A 13,616-nucleotide genomic window follows, 5' to 3' on the forward strand; every position below is an offset into this window, starting at 1 on the left:
ACTGTTGAAACTGTTTCGACTGATTTTTGAGTTGGCCATAAATCTTGCTGTATTCTTTTCCAGTGTTGTGAAGTCTCACAATCACATTTCTCAACTTCACCAGCAATTCTTTTCCACGTGGAGCAAGAATGCAGACAGTCACAGCCCAAAATGACAAAGCTCTTATGTTCACAGGTCATTTTGTAACGCTGATCATGTATTTAGGCTCATTCAAAATCCCAGAAAATCTCTGGTTTGTTTCGCTGATCACAACTTTTCTAACGTGCAGTGCTGTAAAATAGTTTACGCCCCCTTTTTGATTTCTTTCTTTTGTCATTTTTCTTTTTGCAATATTTGTTACACTTACATGTTTAAGATCATCAGACATAATGTCATATTAGACAAAGGTCTAAACTATCCAACCATATCTAATCCTCTGTGAAAAAGGAATTGATGTATTTAAAAGTAGATCTAATAAATCTGCATTTTGTATTTAAATCTTTGTCGAATATGACAAATATTGCAAAATAATAAAAAAAAAACAGGGCAGAACTGTACATGTCAATAAATAGAAGTTCATTTATTTTTGATGTACTGAGTTTCTATTTTGGGGTTTGTATTTTCAAGACAGTCTTTTAAATTTTTTAATGTTCATATGAGAACCCAAATTAAAATTTTTTGCTCAAATCATTATCTAACAGTCAATATGTACAGACAGGTTCAGGGGGAGGTACACCACTGAGCATCTGTTTTCATCTGTAAAACACGGCGGAGGTACTGTCATGGTTTATGGCTACGTTTAATTCAGAGGTGGTTCAGATCTTATCAGAAATGATAAACCTTTGAACGAGGACAAGTGTGGATTTTGAGCCATCATGCAATACAATGTGGAAAGCAACTGGTAGACAAAGAACAGAACAAAAGGTAGCTCACATCCAGTGAAGAGCTTTGAAATGTCCTTCGGGAAGCCTGGAGAACTTTTCCTGAAGGGTGTCCAACTCCAGGCCTCGAGGGCCGGTGTCCTGCAGGTTTTAGATATCACCCTGGGTCAACACACCTGAATCAAATGATTAATTCATTACCAGGCCTCTGGAGAGCTTCAGGACATGTCATTTAGCCATTTAAATTGGGGCGACCGTGGCTCAGGAAGCGCATCCGTAACCGGAAGGTCGCCGGTTCGATCCCCGGGCTCTCTGTCCTGGTCGTTGTGTCCTTGTGCAAGACACTTTACCCTACTGCTTACTGGTGTTGGCCAGAAGGGCTGATGGCGCGATATGGCAGCCTCGCTTCTGTCAGTCTGCCCCAGGGCAGCTGTGGCTACAACTGTAGCTTGCCTCCACCAGTGTGTGAATGCGAGAGTGAATGAATAGTGGCATTGTAAAGCGCTTTGGGTGCCTTGAAAAGCGCTATATAAATCCAATCCATTATTATTATTATTATTATTATTATTATTATTATTATTATTATTAAATCAGCTGTGTTGGATCAAGGACAGATTTAAAGCTGCAGGACACCGGCCCTCGAGGCCTGGAGTTGGAGACCCCTGACTTAAAGAAAGCTGCCAGAGAGAGTTCAGGCTGTGTTTTGTGTCCATGCCAAATATTGACTTTCAAACTCAGTTTTTTCCTCATGTGCTGTTTTTCCATGATTACCCTATTTGAATAAATCAATGCAGCTATTTTTAGTTTTCTAGCAAAATATAAAGAAATGAGAGGTGGTTCAAGATTTTAGCGCAATGCTGTATTTTTCTGAATAACTCTCAGAAACACACAGTTTTCACACAAATGAAAATTTCTCTGACTGCAAACAGCACTGTGTCAAAAACACTTTTAAAAATAATCAGCTGAAGTGTGAAAAATCCTTTAAATTACGTGACCTCATATTATTTTATTAAACACGTCCAAACAGCTTAGAGCCATTCCAAGACCAGAGCTGTACTTTTTTTGTCATTTGCTCAGTATGTCGCTTTCTCTCACTACCTTTTTCACAGCTCATTCCTTTTGAGGCAGTGTCACGACCCAACAAATGGAACATTATGGTCAATGACTCACAGGTGCTAATGAAAAGGTAAGTTAGGTCAATGGACTTTGAGTTGTCAGTTAAAAGCAAAGACCGCAATAGTAATTTACGGAGCTTCATCACTCCCGGCTTTTAGCTTGTCAAATACATTGTGGTTAGGTTACTGTGAATCGATGCTCTCGGCGCTTTAGAGTCACACCTTTGTTCTAGTTAAAAATATCCAGAGTGGAAATCCATTTTTCTCTTTCCTTGCAGCAGCTGCAGTACTCTACTGTTCTGTAATGCTCTTTTTATTCCTCTTTTACATTATTTAACTTTTTTTATTTCTTCTTCTTCTTCTTCTTCTGGTAGTCACAGGGAAACAGCGGACCACATCGAGGCTATAGCCGACAGGGCAGTAAGAGCCTCAAAGCAGACCTATAGCTCACTGATGGATCTACTGCAGGACAACTCTACAGAGGAGTACATCAGGAACCTAACGGAGCAGTGAGCACAACGACAAACATATGCTCTTGTAGACATGCACAGGCAGAAACAATGCTTTGTATGAATTCACATTCACATAAAGCATTCTACAACTCCCTGGATTATTGCGCTTTTGCCGTGTGTGTATATAACAAAGTGCACCTATCACTGTATTATAGCTCAAGGTCCTCTTCTTTGCTGCTGCCTCTTAAAGCACACTAGAGTTAAGGAGTAAGACATTTAGCCACAGGGAGACAGCTTCTCTCTACTGTAAGCCTATTGCTTTCTTGGATTTGCCACACGCTTGCTGCATCTCCTAGCATGTGATTGCTCTGAGGATTATCCTGGATGCTAGACAGAATGATGCAAAAAGCCCTCCGGTGGCCATGATGAGAGCAAGAAGTGAGGAGCTCCAAATTGATTACTCCCTTCTACCAGTAGTCAGCTTGATTCAGAGGAGTTGTGTTCATCTTCGGAGCACTGCAGCACTGTGTGCGTGCTCGCGTGTGTGTGTGTCTGCGTGCGTTTGTGTGTCGCTTTATAGGATGCAAAGTGAGCAGTTTACGCACAGATGGGCAGCATAAAATTGCATTTCCCACACATATTTCCCCATGTGGTGGCACTTAAGCAGATCAGAGGCATTTTATAGGCAGGAAGCTACCCAATCAGAAAATGACAAAGGTATTCAACCTGTCTCCAACAAAAGGTCTGTATCACTAGTACTCGGCAGCACTGCAACTGTTAGAAACAATTCACCTCAGTGTTTGTAATCATCAACAGCAAAGGGGTAGTAGCACTTGTTCAGCACAACTTTGAGCTACATTAATGGACTTTACATTTTAGTGGGAAACTGAGTACTTGTTTTTACCTTCCTGCATGTTTTTTGGAGATATTATTACTTTCTGATTGAGCTTTTACATAAAGTAGAATGTTGAAGAATAATTTAAATAACAAACTGAACAGCAGTTCACTGCCTTTTCTGGTTTTTTGAACATAGTCAGAACCATCCAGTAGAAATGTCACCAGGTCTCGGGGCAATTTTGTACATCCTTATTGCAAAGTGAAAAGTTAAATCACTGAAAATAAGCAAAAAATGATTTTTAGCCAATGCTAGGTCACCGTTAAAAGCTTAAACCACAGCTTTCCAGCCAGTCTGTCTTGTAAAATCTGTGCAGACATGTAGTGTCTAGTTGAAACCCCAGTCATGTTTCAGATCTCTTAATAAAAGCAGCTACAGTTACTGTTGCAGTTTTTATTCTGCAGTCATTTTTTGCCCCTCCCTTTTCTTTTCTTTTTCTCACAACACAGAGTGATATATTTGCATAGTTTCACACTAGCAGGCTGTTTTCTTGTTCTGATGAAGAAAGGCTCCCTATAGGTTTAAAACATGCCTTTGAGGATCTTTGAATGAAGACATAAAAGTATGAAATTAATCACTGAGTGGGGAAAGAGATAAGGCAGAAGGGACAAAAATTAAATTTGTGGTTGGGCTCTTTGAGCCTTGCTGTATTTAACGTAGTGACCAATTACAGCGGTACAAATGGATTTGTTGTTGGGGATATCTTATGCGGCCAGGTTTATTCTTTCATGGAGAACTTCAGGAGACTCAGATGTCTTATACACACACACACACACACACACACACACACACACACACACACACACACACACACAAGAAGTCTTGACTGCGGAGAATAAAAGTGTAGTGACACACACATATATAAAGCCACCCTGAAAGCTGTGCTCTGATAACACAGCGCATTCATACTTTTGCTGTATGTACTATACTACATACAAGCAATTCATGTGCTCATGTCACTCTCAAGATATTGTGCACAGTGCTGCAAGGGAGAGAAAGCAAGTTAACTATACAAGCTCTTTTCTCTGATGTTGGGGAAATAACAATAAACATGGAGGGGATGCGAAACCATGAGCAAAGGAAGAATTTTATGAATAGCTTTACAAAGATGCTCGAACCATCTCAAACCATTTCTGATGCTACAGTCACATCAGGATAAACAATGGTTGGAGACTGGACACAACAAAAACTATTGCATTTAACTTAAGACCTCTCTGAAATGTTTTCCTGGAAGTTGGAGATTAGATCTGTGACCATCTGCAGTTATTTGCACTTTTTAAAATGACTTTCACGCATCAACTGTGAGTCTGCAGTTGAAGGTAGTCATTGGTAATCCGTTCCATTTTATTTGCAATAATAGGGGAATTAATCGGTCTACAGACACAGAAATTAACATTTAAAATGTATCCTGACTGCCGTCAGAACCTCATGGACAGAAGCAGAAGTTCCTCCACAAATAGATGCTTCAGGACAGATACTTTAATGCAAAATGACATAGGCACATCTCTCTATAAACAGAAATATAACCAGAATACAACTGGCTGGTAACCGACTGAGTTCAGTCCTCTATTGCAAAGAGACAAGTAAAACGAACTCCAGACTGCTTCACACTGACTGACATTTGTTGGAAAACTGTCCAGTTTTATAAATTAAACAGCAAATGTTTGCTTATTCTCTTATTCTCAATCGAAGTCCTATTTTTGCTCTAGTGTGACTGAGCCGCAGCAAGCAGCAAACTGCATGCTGGTCAAAGAAAGAGCATAAGTCACAAAGTCAAACACACCTCTTTAACACTGATGTCACCTACCATTTCCTCTCCCTCTGCCAAGTACCTCCTACTGCTGAGTGCAAAGTGAAGTCAGCTCTACAGGAAGAAGGGGGGTTTCTGAGACAGCAGAGAGAAGGGGAGAGACATCAAGTTGTTGTGTGGGTCGTCTTTCTTTTAAATTTAGAAACGAGGACCTCTGTATACGTCCTGTACATTCTTGCAAATAAAGTCTAAAACACAAGGAAACTCTTTAACACTAATTTCACTGGTGCATCAGTTTCTGCAACTGATGCATCATAATATACAGCATTATATGATAATGTGTCTGGGTCAGATAGGTTGCAAAATAAATAATAATGTATGTTTCTCTCTGCATTTAACCCATCAACTCAGTGGGCTGCCACCAATCTAGCACCTGGGGAGCAGTGTGTAGGGACGGTACCTTGCTCAGGGGTACCTCATGGTAGCCGTTCAGTGGATTTGAACCCCCAACCCTTCCAACCATGGGGTGATCACTTTATCTACTGAGCTATCCCTCAGCAGTATAAAGCTGCTGTTGTATATAATCAACCCATTTTTTTATTTTCACTTTTTGTCTTTTTAAGTTGGCTTTTTATTAAACAGGATAATACAGAAGGCTGAAATTTTGCTGCATGAGCTTTTGTGTTCATACGATTCAAAAGAAAAACATTTGTCTCGCATACTAATTAAAAAAGCACTTTTTAAATTAGTTTCAAGGTTGTTATTGCATTCAGTATTGCACGCTGTGATCATCTTATTATTTGGAAAATGATTTACAGTATATGTGACATTCGAATGATCCTGTAGTATAGTATCTCACTATATGAACACTTGTAAAATATTATGGGTCATTTATATTAAAGCTGAAATAGACTACATGTTTTGGACTTCAGTCAGTCTGTCAGTAAGTCAATCATGTTTTGATATCAGTATCACCATATTTTTATGTAAATGTTCAGTGAGAGAACTCCTGCACTGCATCTGGGAACCGTTTGCTGTAGAAAATCTAGTTCATGACAGGAGACTTGTAAGAGGAGAATGAAGAAAGAGACAGAATGTGCAGTGGCTTTAGAAGAGGACTTTCACCTTGGAAAGTGTGGTTAAAAGCCAATGTGAAGCTAGAAGTTAGCACTAGCACATTTTTAGCATGCATGTGCACGTAGGTGGTTGTGTAGAACAGAGACAAGAACTTTTTTTTAAAAAAAACTTTTCTATATGTTTCCCACCTATCGGGGATATATGTTTTGATACATTCTTACTGTACTTCTTTCATTTTAGAATCACACAGATGCAGCAGCAGAAGGAGAACCTGACGGTGCAGGTGAACGATACTGTAGCCGAACAGCTGGCCCTGGAGGAAGAAGCTGCTGGTTTAAAGCTTGCCTTGGGTAACATCACATCATTCTTACATCAGCTGGCTCTGACAGATGCCAGCCCATATCCGGAGGCTGATCACACTCAGTTCAACCAAACCAAACATCTAACCAACTTTACAACAGAGGTCAGTTTAATCTTCACTACGATTTCAAGCATATTCTGTTGCATTTTGAACCAATAAATCAATCATTTCATTCTAATTAGTGTGGGTGCTGCTTATATAAGGAACCACTCTGGTTTGTTTAACTTGGGTCATATAGAGATAGAGGTATGGGGAATTGGAAGTTAATGTCACTTCGTTTTTTTCTCATTTAATATTTGGCAAGGAAAGACGCACACTGAGGCACAGGAGAGAAGATTCTGGCAGCTTCTGTTGCTCACAGGGCACATGTTGTTCTGGAGGGGGGGTGATTACCACAGCAGCATGTCTGAGCAGAATACACTGTTAAATGACCCAGAAATATTCTAAGGTGCCCTTTGTGTACGTGGTAGTTGAGAAAAGTAGAGAAAGCAATTAAAAAAAAGATCTTTATTCTAATAGAACTGTTGCTTCTTGTTATCCCCTTTCTTGTGTAGTGGGGTGAGACCCTGGTGAAACAGACAAAAGAACTGGACCAGCAAGTTCAGACTCAAGACGGTCTCATTGCTAAGGTCAGAGAAGTGGTGGAGCCTTTACTACAGACAGTCAACAACAGCATGGAAAGCGTGAATAACGTCAGCAAGGTAACCACACTAAGTGTTTGCTAGTATTGATGGTTATTAGCCATGTTAACAGCATAGTTCTGTGAATTATTAAAACACAGTAATGTATGTTAATTTATTGTTATTCTTTCTATGTTCATTCTATCACTACGTATAGTGATACAGCAAAACCTTAAACACCAAAGAAATGAGTCATATAAACATATTTTTTGTTCTTCTTCTTTGCAAGCTACATTTTCATTGTATAAGGCAAAGTAATCAATTATAGATATGCATGACAACACATTTCACAGACCCCAGAGTTTAGCGAAAAGTATTTACAATCAACAATGTGCACGGAGACGTAAGGTACGTGCAATGTCAGCAACGTAGGCGTAATGTTCGTCGTCACTGTTCGTTTTGAGATCAGCTAATACAAATCCATCCATTCTCTTCCGCTTATCCTTTTCAGGGTTGCTGGAACCTATCCCAGCTGTCTTAGGGCGAGGGGCAGGGTACACCCTGGACAGGTCACCAGGCTGTCACAGGGCTAACACATAGACACAGACAACCATTTGTACTCACATGGGCAATTTAGTGTTTCCAATTACCCTATCTATGGAAGGAAGAGAGATAGATAGATAGAAAATTACAGAAGAATATTTTGTTACAAACACAATAATTGAACAAAATATAACATGAAACACAATAAACATTATTGCAAAGATTTAATAAACTACACTTGACTTTACTGACTTCTTGCTTTATCCTCCTTCTCTTGTACTAAAGCTGCAAACTCAAGCTCACGGAGCAAAAGTTGTGACTTTGTCATCAGTTGTGACAGGCAAAGAGGTGGAATCAGAAGCAATCTCTCTTCACAGACAACTAGAACGTAAGCCTCTATCTTTTTGAAGTACATTATTGCTTTTGACAGATGAATGTACAACTAAATTATTTTGCTTAAATTGAAATGTCAAGTACTGAGATGAAAAGAAAACCACCGTATGACCCAGAGACTCGTGTATTAATATAATAGATATGTCATCACGGTTGTAATGTCTTGACCCATTTGTCACGTATTGAGCACAATAGCGGCTTCTGTAGAAAAACAGAAAGAGCCAGAATGTTTTGAGTCGTTCTAGCTTAAACTTCATTAATTAAATATTGACATTTATGAAACATAAAGAGAGTCTTAGGTTATTTTGTCTGCTTGGACAGTCAGTAATAGTAGAGAGTAATAAAGAGTGGATAAAAAAAATTAAATTCACCCAGTACACAGTGACCTTTTTAGTCAAATATTTTTTTAATCTAATACAACTTTGATTATGCCTTAATCCTAATAACATCCATCCGCTTGAATCTCCATTCAGGCATGGTTACACAGTGGCCCCGTCAACAGGCGCAGACCAAGGCTGCAATCAAGAAGGCAAGACCCTTGGAGGAAAAGATCCTGCCTGATGTCAGGAAGAAAGTCGCAGAGACCGAGAAGATGCTTAAACCAGCTCTGGAACACTCCAACATCTCAAGTAGCACGGCAAAGGACGCCGAACAAAAAGCGCATGCTGTGGTAAAGGTGTGAATACTTGTTTTTCCAACCATAACACTGAACAAATGGGATTATAAATGATGGATGTTAATTGGAGAATTGCTAATTTGTGGAATTGACAACATTTTTGCAGTAAGTCAATCATTTTTTTGTGTGATACACAAAACAAAATTCCTAATTTGTTCAAAAGTATAGCTTCTGATTAGATGATGTCACAAATAATAATGTTCCAGTTAATCTCACCCAAAGACCTTCTAGAGTAACAACTCTGGGAAGTTATTTTGACTTTAAAAGTCCCAGTCAATGAATTAATGGAGAGCCGTAGCTTAAACTCAATAGTCACTGAGGCATAAAAACTGCATGTATAATATCACAAGTCAAATGTGAAAAAAAACCCTATGAAATAAGTTGTGTTTTCCTACTTTTTTGCAACGTTTTACACCAAGGATTAATTTAAGCTCAATTCGAAGTGTTAATACAATCAGCATATTTGGCTCATATCAACACCCGACCAGCTACTGTGCTAATTCAGATGATAAACACACAGCCAAGATCAACCACCAATGCACTTTACAGCCACTACATAAACCCAACCCCAAGCTGTGTGCATGCATCAGTTGCAGATTATTGATTCTTTGGAGGAAGAAATGTAACGATCGCCATCTCTGACATTACAGAATTCCCCAGAAAATTTCTCATCAGGATTCCTTGAGTGCCACATCTCTCTACTACAAGTTCTCATCACATGATACTGCTGTTCTGTCAAGTGCTGATATTAAGTGTCTGTGCCTTAAGGCTAACATCTAATGGTGCTCTTTTGATTAGCCAAGTCTGTGCTGGTATAAATCTTAAGTTTGTCTACGAGGGCACCAGGTTCATTTTACTGATGGGAGTTTGACTGTTATGTTTTCACTCAGTTTTGATGTTTATTTTTACTCACTATCAAAAAAGGCCATATGTGATGCTGTCACATATTGCCGATCACAGCGGTACTTAAATGCTGATTAGGCGATTGTTAGCATGCTAACATATAAAATAAAAAGCTAAGCAAACATTAAAGTAGCACTCACAATCCACAGATCCATAGATCTTAGTGGTTTTTCATAAACATTTCAGAATATTTCCAGTAGTCATTTGCTAACCTTTCCCTCATTTTTGTGTTTAGGAATCCAAAGCCATTCTGACCCAGGCTAAGCATACCAGGACTGCATCTGCTCACCTTAGCTCCAATATAGACTCTGCCTTAGAGCAGCTGTCAGTGCAGGAGTTGCTGACTGATAGAGCTAACACCCAGATTACCTCAGAGGTATTTAACACAGCCATACACATATTTGAAGGAAAAAATCTATGCATATCGATCTGTTCATCCTGCGTGCAGCTTAAAAGACTGTTTCTAGAGCATGTCTTGTAATTCTCAGCCTGGGGTGTCTCTGGCCAGCGTAAAGGAAGATATGGAAGCAGCCAAGCTCCAGCTAGAGGCCTATTCTGTTACACTAACTGAGCTAATCAGCAAGATTGGTAAGTCACTACTTTTTGCTCTTCTGTGTCTATAAAACCCATAAATTTTCATTATACCTTAAATATCAGCCCACTAAAGAGCTCGGTGCCTTTTAATGCCTCATTAAACATGGAAATACTCCTCAGACCGTAAAACACGAATAACTGCTGTGCACAAGTCCGAGCAGCATTTCCTTTAGGTCTGACATATATATCTGACCTACTGTATGTCCTCTTTGGTCAAATCATTTTTATAATTCATTAGAAAGGTGAGGTTTTGCACTTTGTGGTCAGTTCTACTGTGCTTGAGAGAATAATCATCCAATCACTGCAATTAGGTCACAATGCTGGGTTATGTGCTGTTTGAATAAGTGAAGTAGGACAGCCATTAATAAACCACAGTCTAAAAAAAACAGATCTTTTTCAAGTCTGTTATGCAGCGTTTTCTTTTTCTGTCCTCCCTCCAGATGGGGATGTGCCACTGGAGCGATTTCACCGGATCTTGAACGAGACAGCGCACCGTCTGAGCATGCTTCGCGGGAGTGTAGAGAGCCCAACGCTAGGCTCAAAGATCCAGAAGCTGCAATCGGCCGCTAAAGAGCAGCAGAGCCGTCTGTCCCTCATTGAACAGGACATACAGGAGATCACGGAGGAGAGAGACAGTCTCAGAGACATTGCCTTAAACCTGCCCCAGTCCTGCCCCGAGGCAACCGGAGCAGGCAAAGGATAGATGCTATAGATGACGAGCATTACATCATTGATAGCTGAACATCAGAAAAGTCTGGGATGATCTTGTTAAGAGAAGGAGTTGCAGTGATTTTGTGTTCAACTTCAGAAAAAGTCTTTTTAGATTTTTCCTTTTTTGCCCCAAGGTGCAATTCATTTTACCTCCACAGCAGACCGACACACACACACACACACACACACACAACAGCCAAAAGCCCAAGACTTCTCCACTGCCTCCCATAATTTATAACCAATCTTCCTTCTCCTTCTTGTTTTTATCGTTTTCTTTTTTTTTACTCAACTCTCTTTTAGTAACAACATCCGAACTTCAATTTCACCATGAATAATAAGCAGCCATTCTGAACTGCTGGAGTGCACTGTCAGGTTTAAAATAATGCTGATTTTCCTTTGTGGGGCTAAAAGGTGTGTCTGAGTGCTCCTTCAGACTGACACATTCATTTACACTTGAGCTCTTTTTCATCACCATTGCTTAATTAACAATTAGTCCCCTTGGCCTCAGTGGAGTTCAGGTCAGGCTTCGACAGCACAGAACCTGTTTTCAGGATTATTACAGTGCCTACCTCTCTGTTTTTGCAGTTTCTCAATATTTCTGTCTTTCTGTGCCTCTGTCAAATGGACAAACTTTGCTTGGAGTTGCGCTTCGTCACACTGCGTGGCTCCTGATGACTAAAACATAAAAGCAAAGGGTCTTTGCGCAAGTCTTACAACAGGGTTCCAGCAAGTTCATTAGAAAACGTAATAATAGTTTTGCTGTTGGTCTTAAAACATGCGATGATCACCAAATTACTGTTAACCAGTGTTGGTTAATTTCATTAACAATTTCAGATGTTTTCACAGCTTCAAGTGTCGTTTCAGGGTAAAGACAAAAATAAGAAAGAAAACTGTAAATTGCACTGTCATACTCGAGCCTGAGTCTAAACACACACTTTTACAGATTGACTCATGGAAGTGCTCAATAATGCCACTACTGGTACCAGCTGTAGCTGCACATGACATTTCTAATTTAACAAAACAGTTGAGAACTGTGCTTTTAGTATGTCAGATTTTTTTTCTTTTTACTTAACTACAATAACACGAGATGAGATTAAAAATCTCTTTTGCAAGAGAGTCGCAGCCAATGCTTGGGTCATTACGCATTACTTTACTTAAAAGAAATGCACTATGTTAGCTAATTACTTGATTGAGAAAGTACACTACTCATTATAGAGCTACTCTATAAAATAACCTGAAATGCATTGTCACATAATTACTAGTTAAAAATATAAGCCTGAGGCTACAGTCCCACACACCAATATAAATCCCTATTTGAATACAGAAACACGAGCAATCTTTCTTTTACTTTTTACAATATGAACACAAAACCAACAACACAAAGCAAAGTTTAAAATCCGACCAAAGAAACTTTAAAGTGATGGCCATAACGATAGAAATGAAAGATAGAAACGTAGGCTACAATGCTACAAGCATGAGTTTGCTACCTTTTGAAGTGTCTGGCTGCGGGGCTGGGGCTGGCCAGCGCTCAGCTTTAACATCACTCTGGGTTCTTCGCTAGCTTTGTGTTAGCATGCTGTCTGTGCAGATGGCTTCAAGGAGCTAAAGTTGTGTTTCTATTCTGGACTCAGTTTGCGTTTCATTATCGCTTGTCCTTTCATGCAGTAAAAACAAAAGTTATCTGCAAAAATGTAGACTACACCATTTTCCACCTCCCAGCACCAGAAACTGAAATCAGCTGATTGTAGCATGTTGATTTTTTCTTTTCCTTTCTATCTGCCCGGCAGAAAACTGAAGAACCTAACAAGACAATAGTAACTGTAATGTAATCACTGAATCTTGCATCATGCATATATTAGTGTGTTACTGAAAAATATAATGAGATTAAAACAATAATGCTGTTAACATCTTTTACATACAAGTATGATAGCTAAGGTACATATGTAGATTCTGTCTAAGATATCATTAAAAACAGATTCACTTTACTCTCATTTGTGGCACGTAAAAATATCACTGTGTAAGGATTATTGTACTCCTTCATAGTTGTATACCCAGCTACAGGTTATGGCCTGTTTACAGCCTGACTGTGACACATAATTTGGACATTGAGGTCTTAAAAGGTCCCAAAAGATACAGGTTTGGATTTTTTAAAATGGTGCAGGAACCCTGTGCAAGACTTGTAAAGCGATGATAATGATGAAGCGAAGATATTATTTAAAAATTACATTGTTCTGCTTTTATGAATGCTCAGTCTAATCAAATCAAAAGTTATACCTGTTTTTCATGCAAGTGCCCCAGTCACATGTCTGCTTGTAATAATTGTAACAATGCCCGAGTGTATAAGGCCTGAACCATAATGCAATAAAATATACACGATACGTCCGTCTTGCATAATGTATCGAATTCTTAGTGGACATTTTTGTGTAATATTGTACAACAAAGCATAATGGAAATGAAAGAGCTGCTCAAAGCTGAGTAGATGCAGATATCTGGAAATGGGTGAGTAACATATTGATGAACACAATAAAATTATAAAAATGGGTTTGTTTTATTTGTGAATTTACTTTCCTTCCTTCCTTTCCTTTGTCTGAGTTTTGTGTTTTTGTGTTGTTGTTTTTTGTCTAGAAGTGAAACAAAGAGAAGTCACTAATCCAGCAGCCTTGGAA

General features: G+C 39.1%; 2 protein-coding genes across 3 annotated transcripts in view; both read left to right on the forward strand.

The window, feature by feature from the left end:
* The window catches only part of lamc3 (laminin, gamma 3), a 165,139-nt gene extending 151,653 nt beyond the window's left edge, over positions 1-13,486 (forward strand). The window contains 10 exon segments of the mRNA XM_080876266.1: positions 1,970-2,046; positions 2,350-2,484; positions 6,390-6,612; positions 7,065-7,211; positions 7,959-8,061; positions 8,540-8,742; positions 9,881-10,021; positions 10,134-10,233; positions 10,680-10,913; positions 10,916-13,486. Of these exon segments, the coding sequence (XP_080732392.1) occupies positions 1,970-2,046; positions 2,350-2,484; positions 6,390-6,612; positions 7,065-7,211; positions 7,959-8,061; positions 8,540-8,742; positions 9,881-10,021; positions 10,134-10,233; positions 10,680-10,913; positions 10,916-10,980 (1,428 nt within the window). The 3' untranslated portion in view covers positions 10,981-13,486.
* LOC308392914 (uncharacterized protein) overlaps positions 1-13,616 on the forward strand; it is a 160,258-nt gene that overhangs the window by 65,662 nt on the left and 80,980 nt on the right. The window lies entirely within an intron of this gene.

This window comes from Rhamphochromis sp. 'chilingali', assembly GCF_963969265.1.
Source record: "Rhamphochromis sp. 'chilingali' genome assembly, chromosome: 2".
Taxonomy (NCBI): domain Eukaryota; kingdom Metazoa; phylum Chordata; class Actinopteri; order Cichliformes; family Cichlidae; genus Rhamphochromis; species Rhamphochromis sp. 'chilingali'.